This window comes from Spermophilus citellus (assembly GCF_964194105.1).
Source record: "Spermophilus citellus genome assembly, chromosome: 4".
Classification (NCBI taxonomy): Eukaryota; Metazoa; Chordata; class Mammalia; order Rodentia; family Sciuridae; genus Spermophilus; species Spermophilus citellus.
This window is the reverse complement of record NC_138185.1, coordinates 12871434-12891149: the sequence shown is the minus strand read 5'-3', so window position 1 is coordinate 12891149 and position 19716 is coordinate 12871434. Positions and strand designations below refer to the sequence as shown.

Here is a 19716-nt window from a genome sequence, read left to right as displayed (position 1 = left end):
ATGTTGTTTTGGGTACCGGGGATTAAACTCAGGGGCACTCGACCACGGAGCCAGCTCCTCAGCCCTATTTGGTATTTTATTTAGAGACAGGGTCTCACTGAGTTGCTTTGTGCCTCGATTTTGCTGAGGTTGGCTTTGAACTCGAAATCCTCCTGTCTCAGCCTCCCGAGCCGCTGGGATTACGGGTGTGCGTCACTGCATCTGGCTCATCTAATGCTTTGATTGAGGGCGTTATCTTTCCTAAGGAGGCGATAACAAGACCGCAAATTGGGGTGGCTTAAAGCAGCAGGGCTTATTCCTTGAATTCTGGACTGAAGCTCTCAGGGTGCCCTGTTCCTTCTAAAACCTGTCTGGGGTCTTTGCTTATCTCCTGCTTCTCGTGGTGACCACTGGCTGTTGTGCTCCCAGGCTGCACATGGACCAGCCCCGTCTCGGCTGCTGTGGTCATGTGGCTCCCTGTTTTCCCATGGGTTCTCCTTGTATGGCTCTTCCTCTTCTCACACAGGCCTGGGTGCCACCCATAACGGATTACGCCTGCAGAGACGCTACTTCCAGATAAGGTCCGAGGCCAGGTGCCAGGTGTTAGGACTTGAGTGTCTTAAGGGGGCTCTGATCCAATCCTTGCAGGATCCAGAAAGTGAGAAGCAAACACAGGAGCCAGTAAGCAGACCAGACAGCTGTTGGGACTGGCTGGAGCAGGTGTGTGGGCAGGTGTGCCTTAGGTAGGGTGGTCACGGAGGGCACTGAATGACAAGAAGTCTCTGCAGCAGAGGGTGGGGCTGCAGTCCTCAGGTCAGATGGGCTGATGAGGGTCGTGGGTCTTGCTGAGGGTGAGATGGAGCCTTTACGGGAAGCTCTTTTTTTGGGGAATTGACTTGAGGGCTCTGGACCACTGAGCCATGTCCCCAGCCCTATTTTGTATTTTATCTAGAGACATGTCTGACCCCCTCTGGGGGTCTCTGCTCCCTGTGCTGCCTCTGTCACTTGCTGACTTCCTAGTCACTCGGTCCTATTTCAGTTTGAGGTGGCTGCCTCCTGCCCCTTACAGGGATCTAAGGGTGGGTCCTGGGTGCCCAGGTGGGGAGAAGGCCTGAGTCACTGCGGCTAATGGAGGGAAGGTGAGACAGGTGTCCTCAGCTTCTGGGCAGGTGGCCAGAAGTCTGTCTCTGATGGCTCTTGGCTTGCTGGGAGGTCATGCTCCTTGTTAGCAAGTGTCCCAGCAGAGGAGGTGACCACAGGGTCTGGGACAGCTGGTGGGCAGGACGTACCTGGCAGCCAGGGGGCAGAGTTGGAGGCGGGGGCGGGAGGAGGGCTCGTGCTGTGTGGATTGCTCGGTTTTCTTCCTGTGCCGGAGAGAAGGATGAAGAGCTCCTTGCTTCTCCAGAAACGAAAAGGATAAAACTTTAAAAAAAAGTTTCTTATTCATTTCCCGAGAATCTTGTTTTAGTGTTGACTCTAGAGCATGGATTTGAATCCGGCCACCAGGCACCAGTGTGGCCTTGGGGACCAGGAACCTCAGGGCCTCAATTTCCTCCTGCATAAATTGGGGGTACCTGGCCCTCCCTCCCAGGCCTGTGTGGAGGGAGAAAGGAGTTGACCTACTCAGGACAGCGCTTGCCACCTGGGGGTTGCTCACTGCAGGCTCAGTGGTGGCCCGTCATCGTGGGAAAGGGAGAGCTGCTGGCTTCGCCATCTCTGCCTTTTCTTTGTCTTTGGCTAAATCGCTGGGCTTTGTAGTCGCTCAGCAGGAGAAGGTCTGAGCTCAGGATGCTCTGTGGGCCTCCAGGCCTCTAGCCTCTCACCTCTGCAGGGGTGGAGCGCACCTGTGCTGCCCCTAACTGGGCCCCTTGTCTGAGTTCCCCAAAGAGCCCAGATCCCACCCACCACCCCGGCCGTGGAGCCACCCTGGTCTTTGTGCTGAGGAAGCCGTGGCCTTGCGCCAGCAGCTGCCCAGCTGTGCAGGGCTGAGACATCTGGCTCCCTGGCACGCTCTGCTTGAGCTCCAGGAAAGCCCCGGGGGTGCCGGGGATTAGCCGGCTTGGGTCGGCCTCGGCATCTCCCCTCGTGGGAGTCACTTTCCACCAAGTCCTCTTGATCTCTCGGAATCCAGATTAAATTCCGATAATGAGCTGAGCTGGAGGCCTTCCATGGCCCTGGGCGCTGCATGAGCTCGGCCCCAGACAGCTGGTGAGACGTGGAGGAGCCGCCCTGGGCGGCTGTGGAGCAAGTGGGGCTTCGAGGCAGGTCTGGGGCTGGTGGCCTTGGCTCTGGGCACCTTGTGGAGGGTGGGGAGGTGAAGGGCTCGGTCTTAACCCCGTTCTCTGAATCATGGCCTGAGTCTGGACAAGCTGGGCCTGGCTTCCAGGGGCTGGACCTGCCCGTCCCTGTTGGCTCCAGCTTTGGTTCCAGCTGCTGGGGAGGGTATTTGGGGTGGGGGTCTCTTCAGTCATGAAACCAGGCCAGCCTCCCCAGCCCAGGGAGGGAAGTGTTGAGAGCTGGCCTCTGAGAACTCTAGGGAAGTGGAGGCCAGCCCCCCTGGCCACCATCAAGGTCGAGATGATGTCGGCAGCTGGATGAAAAATGTCCCTTGCTCCATCTCAGGGATTTTGGCTGCCAACAGGGTGACCTCAGAGTGGTCTCCTGTGCCAAGATTTGGATCAGCTGCAGCCTGAGTCACTCCGAGGAAGAGGGGGCTGTTCTGTGCCTGTCCCCCACAGGGGAGAGGTCGGCAGGGGAGGCCGAGGTGTGGCTCACAAGCTCCTTTCAGCCAGGCCAGCCCTCTTGTCCCCGCCCTGCCCCGGGTGGGCATGCTCTGTCCAAGCAGCTCCTGTGGCCCACCCCAGGGCACGGGGCCCTGCCTGCATGTGCAGGGGTGGTGGGGGGTCTGCTCGGCCAACCAGCGCTCCAGCCTCCAGGAGCACAAGCACCTGCCCTCAGCCCGATCCTTCTCCTCTTGCAAAGGAGCTTCCTCAGAGCTCCCTGGCCTGGGCCAGTGTCCTCCTCCTCTGCAGGGCTCAGCTCTGCTGCTCTCGCCTGCCCCCGGGAGCCAGGCCAGGGCAGCCTCTGATTCTGTCCTCTGAGGGACTGAGCTTCTGGCTCAGAAAGGGGCTGGTGACCCAGGAGGGCTTGTGAGGCTGGATGCAGTCCCTGTACCCCAGGGCGGCCTCAGGATGGCCCCAGGGATCCTCACCCCACCCAGTCTTCCCCTGAGGCCTTTTGGATGACGATCACGTTATATGCAGGTTCAAGTCTTGGTGACAAAACTCTGGGCAGGCTTTGATCTGACTTTCAGCCCCATGAGCATGTTGGGGCAGAGAGAGGGACAGCCACGCTCCAGAGCACGTCCCCACCCCTGTGTTGGAGGCATCTGTTTGGGTGCTTACTGTTGGTGACTGTGTGGCGAACACTTCACCTTTGTTATGTACCTTGGGTATGGCCCTTTGAAGACTTGTGGTCCCCATTTTACAGGTGAACAGACTGGCTCAGAGATGGGAAGTAACTTACCTGAGGTCGCGTAGCTAGGAAGTGCCCAGGTGGACTTGAACGCGGGTCTCTTAGATTCCAGCGTCACACCCTGAGCCACAGTAGCACCGTGGGCTTGTCTCTATGGCATCCCTCACCTGGGCTCAAGTGTGTGCTGTCTCTCTCGACCTTGGCTGTGCCTTAGAATCGATAACGCTGATTGATCAGAATCAGTTAAAGCCTGAATACGTGGCAGGTTCCACTGGGCACTGGGGCTTTTTAAAAAGTGGTGATTCCTGGGTACCAGGCTGAGAACTGGCCGTTAAGATCTGCGTCCCACCTGTGGGCTGACGGACGCGCCCAGGAGATGGAAGGGGAGAGAGCTCTCTGGCCCAGGCCCTGGCCCCTTGGGCTTGCTCTCTCAGAGAAGACTATTTTTCTTCCTCCAGGACAGAGCCCAACTCGTGGTCCAGACCATGATTGTCAGTCTCAGTGGCACAGGAAAGGGCTGGCTGCGGGCGGAGATCCCTTCCGGCCCTGCCTCTGGAGGCTTCTTGCTGCTCCTGAAGGCCTACGTGCCGGGTCCCATGTCTCCTGGCTTCTGCCCCTTGCCACTACACCTCAGCCCCAGGGCGTGAGCTCTGGTTTGGAGCTGCCTTCTCAGGAGGTGCTGTTCAGCTCCCCAGGAACCTCCTCAGAGGGTTAGGCAGGAGCAGCTGGCAGTCCCCGCACAGCCAGGACATCCTGGAAGGCTGGGGACAGCCGCCCAGAGCAGGCTTGGTCAGGGCCACCTTGGTCCTTTCCCCTGTGGGCCCCCCTCCAAAATCCTAGCTCTGAGCTGCTTGGGCAGGAGTGATGAGCCCTTAGAGCCTCTTGGTTCCCCTTGGGGTCCTCTCACTGGTTTGCACAGATCATTCTGGAAGAAGCCTGTGTTCAGCACCACCCAGCTGGGCAGAGACGGCAAGCCACTGTGTCCAACCCAGGGAGTGCTGGAAGTGCCTCTGGCCTGCCCCACTCAGCATCCCGCTGGCTTCCTGTCCTGCGGTCTGAGGCCATCTGGTGGGCCTTGGTGGCTTTTTTGATCTTTGTGCCTTTTATTTCCTTCCGTATTTCCTCTCGAGCCTGGCGTCTTGGGGACGGTGCCGGTGGTGGTGGCGCATCAGTTGTAACCGACTTGTCTGCCCACAGTGGATGTGGAGTGGGCCTGGTGGTGGCCAGGATTCTGACTCCCCATAGGCGCTGGCCCACCTGGGGCAGGGTGGGTGGACATCAGTTTTGCTGCCCACGTAGGCCCGGCCTGGAGAAGGGCTGCTCTCTGGACCGCTGGGTGGATTTGACCACAATCCCCACGCAGTCCTTCAGCCTCTACTTTGCCACAAAGCGGCCACGTACCAGGAGAAGAGGGTATTGACGACAAAACCTGCCTCCTGTGTGCCCCTCCTGAGTACTTTCCATAACAGCTTCCCGTGGTGGGAAGCCGGGCAGGGCAGGACGGGAGGGGGAACGCGGCCGCAGCCTCCCAGCACCCTCCCCGACGTGACCTCTCGACGCACATCTCCTTGCTCCTCATGGTGACCTTATGAATTGGGACACATTGTGTTTTCCCCAGAAGGAAACCGAGGCAGAGAAGACAAACGACCTGCCCCCTTGAAGTGGCGTGACCTTGGGCAGGTCCAGGCGTGACCTTGGGCAGGCCCGCAGGCCGCGGCTGAGCTGAGTGGGTGCTCAGCGGCTGTGTGGGTGGCCCCCTGCCACGATGGGCGCTGCACCTGTGTGGGGGTTCCCTCTCTCTCTTGTCATCTGTCCTTTATACCTGGAGCTGGGCGCACAGTAGGCGCTAAGACATCTGTCCCGTGGGTGGATGGCTGAACCAGATTATCCTCTGCTTGAGGGTGTGGGCTTCCTGGGCTCACAGACGGCGCTGTCTCTTGCGTGGGGACATCGTGCTGGCACCAGGACACGCAGGCCAGATACCTGTTGTATGAGTGAGTGGTGGCCAGTGGCTTTGCCCCGAGGCTGGTCCACCCCAGCAAACTTTCCAACGCGACTTCTCTTCCAGAACTGAAAGAAAGAATGTCTTATTTGCAATCTTTCTCCAGCATCTGAGCTCAATTTCCAAAAAGTGAAAATTGCCTGTAATTATACTACTTTCGATCCTATGCAAGTTTCCCTGTGATGATTATAATTATATTATTTGGAGCTGGTGGGCATCCAGGGGTAGGCTGGCTCTCACTGGCAGCGCGGGGAGATGTCCGTGTGTGTGCTGTGACCCGGGTTCCTGAGGCTGGAATGTATCTGGGGAGAATGGGTTTGAGGATCGGGCTGTCTGGATAACTTGATCTGGCACTTTAATTCCAAAAGCTCTTCGTACTCGGATCAGGACCTCTGCTCGTCTATAGAAGCCTATTTTTCCAACTGTATTAACATCTGTGTTTCATATCAGGCCTGTAATTGCTTTAGCCTTTTTGGCAGGAGACAAAGAGAATTAATGTTTTTCAATTTGGTCATAAGCGGTCATCTGTAGCTGGGAAGAAAAGTGCCTGTTCAAATGTGAACTCTGTAGGGATGGGGAACTCGGGCGTACCAGGAGGACGCGTGGAAGAAGCAGCGGTGGTGAAGGCTGACCTTGGTTAGGTCAAGTGCAGGCCAGGGGTAGGCCTCTGGGTAAATGGTCGGAGTTCTTCAGACACTGGCTCTTCCTTTGTCCACTCCGGTCAGCCCTGTTTTCTTCTTGTTTCTTAAAAACGACCGTGGCTTTCCATTTTGCCACTCTAAGAAGGGAAAAGAAAGCCGACATTGGCCTGCATTCCAGCGCGCCGGCCACCCTCCTCCTCTGAGAGACGCCATGGTGTGGCTGGTGGATCTGGGCCTCTCCTGCTGCCCCTGGGCTTTTCCTGACTCCTCGGTGAAGCTGCCACCAATGGAAGCCTCTGGGCCCCTGGTCTCGGGTCGGGTTTCCCCAAGGCCCACACTGAGACAGGAATTGCATGGGGACAGATGCGAATGATAGAAACTGCTTCCAAGAAAGGCCCAGGGGGACAGTGAGGCCTTGGTGTCACACAGAGTCCCTGAGGGTGACTTGGGCTCACTCCTGCAGGGGGTTCCGAAGACCAAGTCTCACCCCTCCTTCTGCCAGGGGCTGGGGACTCAGTATCTGTGTCTTTATGAGCCTCCATTTAAGGCAGTGTCTTAGCTTTGGCACGGCTGGCATTTGATCTCTTTGTGGGGCCGTCCTGCCTCCACCCACTAGGTGCCAGTCATACCTCCTCACAGGTGTGTGTGACCAAGACACTTCCAGACTCAGGTTGTGTCCCCTGGGGTGCAGATTGGCCCCTGATGGAGTAGCAGGGAGCATGTCAATGTGCAGGAATGCCCAGTTTGGATGCTCATAGGCATCTAGAAGGAGAGCCCCTGGGGCCTGGTGCCCACCTAGGTGGAAAGATCTAGAGATACTGCACAGTGGGCTAAGGTGAGGTTGGTAGAGCTGGCCACATGTGTCCCCTTCCTGCCTCCTTTTCATCTGCTCAAGCTGCCGTGCCACCACCACCAACACCACTCAGCTCCATAGCCCACAGACTTCTGTCTGGGGCAGCAGGGCCTGAACTAACCAATGGTTGTCAGAACCACCTGGCAGCACTAATGCCAACTGATCTGATGCAGGAGATAGAAGATGCTGTCCCTGGGGTTGAAAAACAAGCTCCCAGGACCAGACACACAGCTTGCAGGGCCCAGAACCAGGTGTAAATGCGTGCTGAAAATGTGCAGGGATTTCAAAATGGCGGCAGCAGAGTGCTAAATGGAGTGTGGAGTCCTTCAGCAGGTAGCCCTGCTCTACTGCATGTCACAGTATGTCACGGCTGAGGAGTGGCTCTGCAGGCTCACCAAGTGGAGATGTCCCGTGGTGCCTACATGCATTTGGATGGTGACCAGAGCTGGTGGGTGAATCTGCAGCCCCCCATCCTCCCCAGTTGGCCTACAGGTCTCCATGGGTTTGTGCCCTGGATGCCCAGAGCCCTGTTTGGTTGATTTTCATGCCTGTCCCCCTGCTCTGCCCTCCAGTTGGTTCATGGAGTCACCTCTCAAACTACTTGCTTTCAAGTACTGACTCGATGTGCCTCTGAGAGTCCCTAAAACATGATAGGGTGAGGGTCTGTACTGCTGGGTGGCCGGCAGGATCTGCGGCTCGAGGGCAGCATCTGGCCCAGCCCCGGTGCCCCGAGTGCAAGATATTTTCCTTCGCTTTCCTCTTCTTGGCACCCCCCTTGCTTGGGGACGCTGTCCTCAGGTTGAGTCTCTGACAGCCCCTGCACCTGTTCTAAGTGTCCCACTCGCCTTTGCCATGGAGAATCTTGCGCCTGGTCAAGGCCTTGCTTTCATCTGCACGACCCACCGCTGGGTCCAGTTCCTTTCTGAGTCTGGTGCACTTTTTAGTCTCTGGATTTGGAACCTTAAAACAGCCTCCGGTTCTTCTTCTTTTTTAACGTTGGGAAGATGACGCAGCCTGAAACTGTTTGTGTTGGTTTGTTTATTCCTTGAGTGTTCGCAGAGAGGCCGAGTTTACCTTGTTCTATTTTGGTCTGGAGCTGGAGGCTGGAGGAAATGGGGCAACCAGGGAAAGTCTAGAAAGATCCACCTCCGCACACCAGACCCAGGCAGCTGCTCTCGCCCGTGGGACTTCCCAGAGCTGTGGGGACAGCTCGACGGGGCTCCCTGCGAGGCCTGGTGGGGGGACTCCCAGGGTCCTGATGTTCACTGAGGTCAGAGCACACAGCCCTCTGCCTGGTTTTCCTGGTGTGGGGAAAGGAGGTGGCCCCAGAGTGACAGGGGACAGGAAACAGGAAAGGGAAGCTGGAAGCCCAAAGATGTGGCAGTTTCCAGATGGGGCAGTTTGGGGTGGTTTTACAACTGGAATCCACAGTCCCCAGCTCACAGTGGGGCTTGGGGAGGCAGCCTGGGGATGGCCTGGGATTCCGCCCAGCCAGTGTGGATGACCAGCCTGCGACCCGGGAGTGGCTCCCAGGGGGTTAGGGCAGAGCTGGTGGGCTAAGTGCCCCAGGAAACGGGGACTCAGTCGTTTCTGGAGGTGCCTTCCTAATATGAAAACACATTTTCTCTTCTTTCTTTAACAATAGGAATTATTGGAAGTGAAGCTGGCTGGTGAGGCTGGTGGCCTCCTCTTCCATGAGGGGCCCGGAGGTGCCTGTGTACCAGTCCACATGTCCTCCAGGCCCACTGCTCCACTGGGTGCTAGACGCAGGGTGCTGGGCTAGTGCAGTTGTGCTTTGCCAACAAGAAATTTAGAATTGGTATGGAATGAAGGGAACCCAAAGAACGGCATGAACCCCCATGAAATCTGGCCTTAGGGCTGCACGGGGGGCATGGGCTTTGAGATGCCCAGTCTCTGGGGACTGGAGAATGGCAGGGGTGATGGAGGTGAGAGGGTAAGGACTGGTGTTCCAGGAAAAGAGGGAACAGGGTGTGCCAAGGCCCGGGGTGGGCCGGAGTCTAGATGAGGGCCTGAAGGCAGCTGGGGCCGCTCCACAGGGAGGGTGACCAGAGCCCCCGAGTGCTCATCTGGAAGTTTTGACAGTATCTCGTTCTCTCCCTAAAGTTTCTTGGTCAGTTACACAGTCTCCCTCGTTAGGGAACATGGAGGGAGTTTCGCTTTTAATCTTAAGAGCTCATAGGGGATTTGAGGCAGGGCAGTTGCGTTTTTATCCTATGCAAGCTGCTCTGAGGAGTGGGTCATGGGCTGAGAAGGGTGCAAGTAGGACCCTGAGGCCGCCCGGGAGCATGCTCAGCTCCCTTCACTTCTGCTGGAGGGTCCAGGCCCACTCCCTGGCCACCAGCCACCTGACGTCAGAGCCTCCGCTGTGAGAGGGCTCCAGGTGTAGGGCCTCAGCCTACTCTAAGATCATTGCTTCTAGAACCAGAGTCCATACGATGTGGCAGTGAGCTCCTTGCTTTAGGGCTGGGGCTGGGGCTGGGTTAGCCCAGTGGTGAGATTCACATTACATTGGGCTCTGCTCCAAACATCTAGGAGCCTCGGCCCCTGGCTCTGTGCTGGCATCTTGACTGCATTATCCCATGTAATCCATCCCCAGAACGAGCCCATCGTTATCCCCATTTCACAAACAAAATAGCCTCCAGACAGAGGTCGGGTTGCTCAGGACCTCTCCGCTGGGACTCCACTCCCACTTTCCTCCACTCAAAGCTCGTGTGTGATACTTACCATCCCAGGCCACCCAATATGTGACCCAAGGACCACCCTGGGACACCCTCAGAGAAAGGATGTGCCTTCCCCCCAGACCTCTGCTTGCTTGCTTGCTGTGATTCCCTTCCCTCCTGACACCCCACTCCGTCACCCTCCCGCATGCACTAGCTGGGGAGTTTCTAGGCACCTCTTTGCCTGGGGTAGACATTTCTTTGCAGCAGGACTTGTCAGAGTCTTGCAGTGCTAATGTGCAGTGTGAACCCTCCAAGGAGTGCTGTGTCACCGGTGCTTTGCAACTGTGTTTAACTACGGAGCCTTTTTGACTTCGGGCCCTCTGTGAACGTGTCTTTGAGACCTCCATGAGCTCTGGACCCTTCTTATTGCAGCTGGGGAGAATGAGGCCCGGCAGGGCCAGGGCAGGCCTGCTACCAGCAACTTAATGGCTGCTGTCTTGCTTTCTGACCCTGACAACAGCAGCCTCCTGGTGCTGGACAGGAGTGGCCCAGGCTCTGCACACATGCCCAGTGGGTTCCCTTTGCAGTGGCTGGCAGAGTCTTGTGGTGGGTAGGAAAGCCGTGGGCTGTACTAGCTCTGTCTGCGGCGGGAGGATATTGTTCTACTTTGTGTACTTTTCCACATCTCTCCCAGGGGACTTAATTTTAGTCTTCCTGGATGTGCACAGCCTTAAGAAAGTGCTTTAAAAAGCTCTGGCCTCCCTGCCTTCATCTTCCTGTCTTGGGGCAACTGGTGGAAAAGCAGGGCATTCCCTGAGGTGGAGGCGGGGTGCTCCCAGCCCAGGGTGGGGGAGGGGCCCTGCAGCCCAATTCAGTGGTGCCCGGCGGCCACTGGTCACCAAGGCCAGCTTCCTGGAGCCCTTTGATCCACTTCCAGGCTTTCCTACTTCCCCACAGGCTGCGGTCTGTGCCCTGGCCTGGCTGCAGGTGCCATGCTCACCCCTCAGCCACTGCCACTCAGCCTAACCTCCCGCTGGCCTGGGAACGCTGGCCGCCATCCCGTGATCGCTCCTCTGAGGAATGTTCTTGGGCCCAGCCGCTGTTCACAGCATGCCAGCCTTCAAAATGTCCAGCCTTGCAGTTTTCCAAAGAGCAGAGTGGGGGTGCCCTCAGCACGGGGAGGGGAGCCGCTGGAGCTGCTTGGTGTGCAGCGCCCTCCACCTGCCTAAAACTCCCAAGCAGCAAGCTCCCGGCACCCGCCTCCCTGCAGCCAGAGCCCTGCAGGTTGCACCCCTGCTCTCCTGCTCTCTCCTGCTGTCTCTCTCACCACGCTGCCCACATCCTGCCCCCTGCCAGGAGCACTGGTCCAGCCCCTGGCTGCCTTGGCCCCGCACGTCCTTCTGGTGTTCACAGGTCGTCCTCTTACACCATGCCCAGGGCTGGGCCTCCTTTCCTCTTCCTCACCCAGAGGACCCTCTCCCTGCACTTGATCAGGGTTTTCAGGACTTGCCCCCAGCCTCTGGGCCCAGGGCTCTGCCTCTCTCCCCAGCTCCTAGCAGAGCCCCGAGGGAGAGGACTCCCGGGTGGCAGGGATGGTGCCTTATTGCTGCTGTGACAAGTGACCAGCAATTCAATGGGCTCACCACACATGGGTGTGCTCTCCTGCAGCTCTGGAGGGCTGGAGTCTGAAGAGGGTCCCCCCGGTGCCCCGCACCATGGGCTGGAAGGGCTGAGCGCCTTCTGCGGGCCCTGGGGGAACACGCCTCCAGGCCTTGCCCAGGCAGGACAGGCGCCTCCTCCTTAGCTGGGGCTCAGCTGTTGCAGCCCCTTGGCCTCTGCTGTCACGGCCACCTTGGCTGCTCGCTCATGAGGACTTCTGACATGACCCTGGGCCCATCTGGAAATCCGGGATCTTCTCTCAGCTCGAAATCCTTTAATCCCACCTGAAAACCCTTCCTCCCGTGTAAGATAGCGCACTCGAGGGCCTGAGGCTGGGACGGGGCCTTTTAGGGGCACATTGTGCTGCCCACCTTGTCATCTGAAGCCCACTTTCCTTTCTTTGGTGGCGGGGCCCTCGGCACGGATGGCCACATCCTTCCACCTGCCTCCCCTAACCCCAGGTGGGCTGTGCTCCCCGTGGCTCTCTGCCTGGGCTTGTGCTCCCTAGCTGAAGAACCTCCTCACTCCTGGCCTGTGCCGCCTGTCTGTTAGACGGGACCGCGTGCCACTCTGCTGGGCAGGAGAGCAGCACTTCAGGGGGTGGTTCTAGGTGCTGAGGCCACAGTCCTGGCCCAGCCTCCTGGAGAGACTGTAGATGGTACCACACTGGACCCTTCCAAGTCCCAGCTTGCACCTGTCCCTGCTGGAGGTGGACTGTGTCCGAGTCCCTAGGGAGTTGCATGGGTATGGACAGCATTGTTTGATCATCCCACCCACAGTTATGGCCGGGAACTAGATTCTAACTCCCATTTGGTCACTGGCAGTCTGCACACAAGATGGAACCCCTCCCCACACTGGTCTGCAGAGCCCAAAACCCAAATGGCTGCAGTGGATCCCAGGTCCTGCTCAACCCCTGAGACCCTGGACACTGGGTGACTGGCAGGAGGCATGGTTCCCACAGCTCTGAATCTGGGCCCTGAGACAGGACAACCATCCCGAGGGACAAGGCAGTGAGCACTACATGACCCAGATGGAATCCACGTTTCCTATGGCCTTTTAATTATGGTGGGAGTGCCCAGGGCCAGGGCCTCCTCAGACCCCAGACTCAGCATGGTTTCCAGGGCCGGTGTCAGGGCTCTCTTCCCTGGAGCCGTGTGTATGCAGTTGGCAGTTCTCCAGAGGTCCTGGTCTGAGGGGTTGCACCTCCATCCCACAGTGGAATCTTTCTCCACCTGGGGGAGGTTGTGGGTGAAGGCCCTTGAGGTCACAGCCTCTAAATAGCCTCTAAGTAGCCAGAAAGCAAAAAAAAAAAAAAAAAAAAAAAAGGACTTTCCTCCTACACTCCAGATTCTAAAATACCCACTTTCCACGGGGTGGAACTTTCCAGGGGAGTGGGCCGAGAGGGGCTGGGAACTGCAGTATGATGAGCGGCTCCTCCGTTGCCCCTCCAGGTGGGGTTCAGGTGCTTCACATCCCCGGGAGAGGTGTCCTCAAGCCTGGCAACAGTGTCCCAGGCTGGCGGTTAAATATTAACACCACAGTGCCCAGGGTCAGGGAGGGCTCTGGTCCAGCTGCGTCATTTGGAAATGATGCTTATGTTTCACCTTTTGGGAAACTGTTCAGCCACTTCCCCACCGATGGCACCATCTCACCTCCCGTGGCCAGTGTGTGGGGCCTCGTTCTTCATTTCCTCCCGGATTCTCGGTGGTGTCTGAGCTTTTTATTCAGCCTTCCTGAGTGGGTCAAGTGCTGTCTTGTAGCCGTGATTTACTTTTTCCTAACAGCTCGTGACGTTGAACATCTTTTCGTGTGTCCTGTGGCCCTCTGTACATCTTCTCTCGAGACGTCTGTTCAAATGGGCCCTCCCCGATTTGGCAGTCAGCGGCACACTAGCTATACTGTGCGGGCTCTGAATTGCCCTCTTCCTCTCACACTTCTGGAAGGAGGAGTTACTACTGGTGGCCTAGAGATCTTGGTAAAAGAGCAGGATGCACCCACCTGAGGTGTGAGGACCAGATCTTTCATTCCTCCTTTGACTTCTTTCATGCCTATTCAACTCATGAAATTTTCCATTTCTTCTCACACTCATTTGAGCATTTTATCTTTCTCCAGAAACGCACCTGTGCCACACTGTGTTTTATAACACCTTTTTCCTGACCCCGTGTTCCCCTTGACTGCAAGTGGATTGACAGGTCCTGTGCAGCAGCTGTACAGGGCATGCTTACCTTGGACGGGCCTCGATGTCTTGGCAGTCCCCCAGGGGGCAATTTCAGCTTTTGTGTCATAAGCAGCGTGACCCTTGTTTGGATTATCTCTCTTGGACTACCTAGGAGTGGCTCAAAACAATTATTTTGTTGCTCAGTAATATGGGCAGGGCTCAGCCAGTGGTTCTTCTGCTCCGGGTGGTTCCCGTGTGGTCCCTGGGGAGGCTGGACCACCTGCACCTGGGCTGCCTGGCTCCTCTCTCAGTCCCTTCACAGACCCTCATCCTCTGTGGGCTCTACCTTCCCCAGTGCAGTTGGGTTTCCTGAAGTGGTGGCTCCCCAGGGGCAAAACCAAGAACTGCCCAGGCCTTCGAGCCCTGCCTAGACCTGGCAGGTCTGGCCCCCCAGGTCCTCCAGTCACAGTGGACTTCAGAGGTGGGAGCAGGTGCCATGAGAGCAGCACGGGGGGGGGGGGGGCAGACAACAGGAAGTGCTGGATGTTAGCCTCCCCTAACTGCTAACATCCTTACATGTTTTGGGGTCAAAGGTGAGGTCTTTGGATGGATATGTGGTGGCTTGCCTGGAGGATCTTGGCGAGCTGTGTAACCTCTGGGCCCAGCTGGAATTCCTGTGGCAGGGAGAGCCCACACCCCGATTGCACACACATCCTGGGAGTGCTGGCCTCTGGGGCCAGGTGAGCTTCCCTTCTTCCTCCCAGTTGTCTACAAGGATGGCCTTGTCCCCGCTTTGCGGAGGAGCAGACTGAGACCCAGATTAGCTGTTCCACCCCTGGATCTGTGCCCCTCAGCACCTGCTCCACCCCATCATGCTGTGAGACAGCAGGATTCCCAGCTCCCTACGTCTCTGGGCCCCCAGGAGACGGTGGGCTAAGGAGGCCGTGTGGCTTCTGTACCGGCTTCTGGAGCAGGTTTCCTTTGCTGTGGCTCGGTTCTGCCACGAATAAGGCCTGCCACTGTGGGCAGGTGGCTTCCCCTCTTCCGCCGTCACTGCCCTCTTGTAAAACGGGACCCGTACCCTTACCAGGGTCTGAAGCTGTCAGGGAGAGTCAGGGAGGGGAGCTTGGAAAGCACCTGGGTTTTCAGGAGTGGCGAAAAGGGAAGATCATCTTCCGGTTCCTTGGGGCTCTTCCCTACCCTCCGCTCTCCCTGGGCTGGGTCAGGGAGGCCATTGTATTCAAGGTAAATAAAACTGTCACAAAGGGCCCATTCAGGCTTTCCTGGTTGTAAGGTCGGCTGCTCGTGGGATGGCAGCTGCCTGGTCCTCTGTGTCTCTCTGTGTCCAGCCTCCCGCCCAGCTGCCTGTCTGCAGGCAAGCCTGTGCTCAGCGCACGTGGCCCGTCTCAGCGAGGCTCCCCTCTCTTGTGCCTTCCGAGGAGGCCTGGCTTCCGGGCGTGCCTGGGACACACTGCACACCATGACTTGGGGCGGGGAGTCGCCTGGTTCCTGCTGGTTCAGGGGTGAGTCAGCGCCAGCCTGCAGCATCTGGCCTCGGTGTCCCGGCCGTGATGAGAGTGCTCAGTATCGTTTGGCAGGGCGTCCTCTGTGTGAGGCCGAATGCTGTTCCCTCGGTTACCATTCATTGTTTTACTGTCCACCAGGGCCTGTCCAGATATCGGGTCATATTTTCCTACAAATAATGATTTTCCAGAAAAATCACCACCCAGGTTTGTGACTTCTGTGCTAAGGTGTGGATGTTTCCTGTGGGGCGGGAGCCGGCTCAGTGGGGGGGGGGGTGTTTTGACTTGGACGGTGTCCCTGCTCCCATCTGTGAATTGTCCAGAGCAGCTCACTGGTTCATGGATGGTCTTGGGAACTCTCCAGGGATGGGAAAATCATCAAGGCACACTGGAGATGAAGACAGCAGGGAATTCTTGTTTGTAAGTTTGAAAGCCGCGTGGACATCCCCTGAGCAAGTTCTGAAATCAGGGCCCTGGGAGAAGCAGAAGGAAATGGGTCGTGAAAAGTCGACTCAATATTTTGATTCACTTTGGAGAAGAAAGTCCAACACAGGGTCTTTAAAATCCCACGTGGCTCTAGAAGGACTTCCTTGCTGCCGTAACCTCTCTGGGTCATGGAGAAGGACAGGCCTCTGGCGCATCAGGAGGGCCTCCAGTGTGGCTGGCTGGGGATGACGTGTTGTCTCGTGTGTGGCTGTTTGTTGGTCCTCAGACTAGAGGCCACTGAGCACTCACACACTGGCCCATTGTCTTAGTTCATTTGTGTCATTCTGACAAAATACAAGAGATTGGGTCATTCATAAGGAATAGAAATCTATGGTTCACAGTTGGAGGCTGCGAAGTCCCAAGCCAACACATGGGCAGAGTCGATGCCTGGCCAGAGTCTGTCTGCGTCCTCCTGTGGTGAAAGGGGGAAGAACAAGAGGGACTCCCACCTCAAGCCTCTACCGAGGGCCAATCCATGTATGGGGGTGGCTTCCTCGTGGCCTAATTGCCTCTGACAGGTCCCACCCCTTAATACTGACACATTGGGAATTAAGTTTCAACATAGGTTCTGGGAGGGACACTAATATTCAGACCAAACCAATGATAGACTTCAACACTTTCTGAATTGAGTTCAGGACTTTCTGAATCTGAATTAAACGGTGGGGTTGTAGGGGCATGGGGTGGGGAAAGCCAAGCCCCACCATACCACAGAGTGTGACTTGACCCAGCCAACTAAACTCTCCGTCCCCAGACTTTTGGAGGGAGAGATGTAAAGAGGGCAAAGAAGAACAGGATCCCCGCCCCAACCGTCCTGCACCATCACACCTGCCTCCTTCGTGTTTGCTTTCTGAGCCTGGTTCTTCATCCCCGTTGGGGCTTCCCTGAGCGGCCTGTTCATTCCCAACGCGTTGCTAGTGAGTTCTGAGTTAAAATCATCAGAGACACTGGCTGATACAAAGACTTGTTTCCTGTGCCGTACTTGCTGATGTGCCTGGGGAATGTCTAAGGGACTGTGGCTTCAGCAGAATGGTAATTCAGCTGCCCTTGCACACTTAGAGGTCTCTAGGAATGATGAATGGAGGTGATTGGCAGTTGTTTGTAGGAAGAGGGGACTGGGGCCAACCTGAGACATGTGCCTCATCCAAAGGGGCATGGCTGCTTGGCTCCAGCAGGAGATTTAGTGGCATGTTTTATAACAAGCTACATCAGAGCCAAGGTAAAGTCCACAAGCTCTGTCTTCATGTGACATTGCAGGCTTGGGCTTGCAGGCAGCCTGGTTGGGCTCCACCTGCCTGGACCCTGTCCCAGTGGAATAACCCTGGGCAGACAACTCCACCCTCTGAACCTCAATTTGAGATCTGAACAATAGCATTGGCAATATTATCTGCCTTGTAGAGTTGTTGTAAGACTCAGTGACACGATGCTGGTCAGACATCTCAACTCAGAGCTTGGCACATGGTAAGAACTCAGTTAAGAGTTGCCACATCCCACATCTTTATGTATGAGCAGAGAAAATTCACCTTAACCCCAAGGAAAGTTAGTTAACTCCAGGGATGATAGAGACTACCAATGCCCTGGGGCAGGAGCCAGACTGGTGGAATAAATTACATTTTATTCATCAGACTGGAGCACGTTCCTGGCCACCTGTGGCCTCTGACTCACTAGACTTCTAGTTGCTATCCACATAGTCGTGCCACTCCAATCCCTGGCACATGGCACATTAGGGGTTCCAGTATTTTAACTGAGTATTGAAGGACCCAAAGTATTAAAACTGAGTCTTTGCAATTAAATGCTCACAAGAGATGTTATGAAGACCTTCTATGCAGAATACATCCACCTACCCACCCATCCACTCATCTAGCTATCCAAACCTGCACCCACCCATCTATCTGCCGATCTACCCACCCACCCACCCCATTCACCCATTCATCCCATTCACACATTCATCCCATCCACCTTCCTATGTACCCATCCATCCACCATCTTCCACAGGGTGAATTTCTGCTGCAATAAGTGAGGAATCGTCACTTCCTGCCCCAGGTCTCTCCCAGCCACATGCAGCCTACAGGCCTTGGGTGTCTTGATGACTCTTCTTGCTAGAGCCCCTCCCCCAACACATGGTGGAATGAGATTTCCTGGCAGCACCTGCGTCCTCTGTATGTGTCTTTTTGTGATTCTTCTGCGCTCCCTTTCCCCACCACGACTCCTGAGAGCCCTTTGTGCCTGGGTCTTGGTCTGCTTGGTCACTTTGGGGAAACAAGTGGCCCCCCTCGTGGCCCCCTGTCCCACAGACTCTTTTCTCTGTTGGCTTTGGGGAAACTGAGCGATGATGGGCTAACGATGGGCCTGTGTCTCTCCTCCTCTCTCACAGGGAATCTGATCTCTTCCTGCTCGACAGCCGCACCCTCTGGGCCTCTGAGGAGGGCTGGCTGGTGTTTGACATCACAGCCACCAGCAACCATTGGGTGGTCAACCCAAGACACAACCTGGGCCTGCAGCTCTCCGTGGAGACTCTGGATGGTGAGTCCCCGGCCACCGCCACCACTGGTTCTGGTGCAGCCCGCGCTCTGGGTGAGGAGGTCCGCAGCTGTGTGTGTGCTGTTTGTTCCTGGAGCAGGCTTTCCCACCCCTCCCCCAGGATTCGACCCCCAGCCGAAGCAGCCCCTTCCCCTCACAGGGAGCCAGCGAGCTTGGCCACAGGCCTCACGGCTCCGTGGACCCACATCCGTGGGGTGCCTCATGGTAGAGATGCAGAATTAGGGCTGCCCCAGGACTCCTCTGTCAGCACCTCACCTTGGAGTGCTCTGAGGTGAGCCCTGTAAACACAGCGGTCCAAGTGCTTGTGCAGCTTCTCCACCTCGTGACGCACGGCAGCCTGGGCTGGCCCGGGCACCGGAGCACATTCAGTGGCACCCGTGGCCTCTCCCCCTCTAGGCTCCGTAGTATCTCCTAGTCTCCCCTAAGTGCTTGCAGACATTGCCAAACGTCCTCTGTGGGACAGAATTGCCCCTGGCTAAGGACCATTGCACCTTCCAAAGCATTAGCGCCCTCGCTGTTAGTGGTTCTGAGTCCTCAGTCCTGGAATCCATTGTAGCTGGGCCTCCCGGGCACCTGTCCTCCCTCACAACCCACCTCCTGGGAGAGGGGCAGACAGGAAGATGAGCGGGGAGCTAGTGGTGGGCCATGTCATTTCTCTTCCCCACAAATGGTGTTTCTAATTAAATGGGAGTGGTTTCTGGGCATGTAGCTTCTTCCTTCCACCAGTTTTAAGGAAAAAAAAAAGTTTTTTCATTTATTTTGGAACAGAAAATATAGGCCCATGACCTCATAGTCAAACAGTATGGGAGTGTGTGACAGTGAATACTTTCCCTCCAACTTCCTTCCCTCATCTGCTGAGTTCCACTTCCCAGAGACAACTCCTGTTTCCCTGTTACTAAGTTCCTTTTCAGAGATGCTGTCTGGGTATTCAAGAGCTGACACAGAGATTCTACTTTCCTTTTGTTCTTCAAATGATGGTGCAGTGTGTTCTTCATCTGACAGCTTATCTTGGAGATTGATGCTGTTCATCATTAAGAGGTTCCTAGTTCATTGTAAGACTTATGTGACTTTGGAGGGTCCATGTCCTCCCACCCTTCCCTCCCTGTGTGACTTTGAACAACTTCCCCGACCTGTCAGAGCCCTGGCTTCCTCATCACCACTATGCAGGTGACAAGAATCTGGGCCATGGGGTTGTTATGGGTTCATATGAGACGAATGTTTAAAATAGTGCCTTAATGTGTATGGGGACTCCCCAGGGTTCTTGTTAAAATGTGGATTCTGAGTTGGCTGGACTGGGTGAAGGTCCTTTTTGGACAGCCCCCAGGGCATGCTGAGGCTGCAGGTCCCCAGATCATACTCTAAGTACCGAGGACTTAGAACATGACCTGACTACAGGACCCACGAAGGAAAGCCATAGTTAACAGAGTTGAAGCTATTATTATTGCCTTTTGGGGTGGATGCCTGGGGTTTCCAATCTCTTGCTCTTACAAACAGGTAGCAATAGCAAACCCAGGCATGCAGGTCATTTTCCAGTGGAGTGGGTGTAGCTCTAGATGAATTCCTGAAAGCGACATTGCCTGTTGCTGCTGTGATATTGTCAGTTGGCCCCGCTCAGACGCCGTTCATCTGCACTCCTATGCATCCATGAGCGAGCCTGCTTCCCTCCTTCTCTGCTCAAGTTCTCGGTCTTGCCCACCCTGGCTAGTCTGATGGAGGACCGAC

General features: G+C 56.3%; 1 protein-coding gene across 1 annotated transcript in view; it reads left to right on the top strand.

The window, feature by feature from the left end:
- BMP7 (bone morphogenetic protein 7) overlaps positions 1-19716 on the top strand; it is a 71365-nt gene that overhangs the window by 28764 nt on the left and 22885 nt on the right. The window contains exon 3 of the mRNA XM_081288732.1: positions 17828-17976. Coding sequence (XP_081144858.1) covers positions 17828-17976 — 149 coding nt within the window. The remainder of the gene's footprint in view (positions 1-17827; positions 17977-19716) is intronic.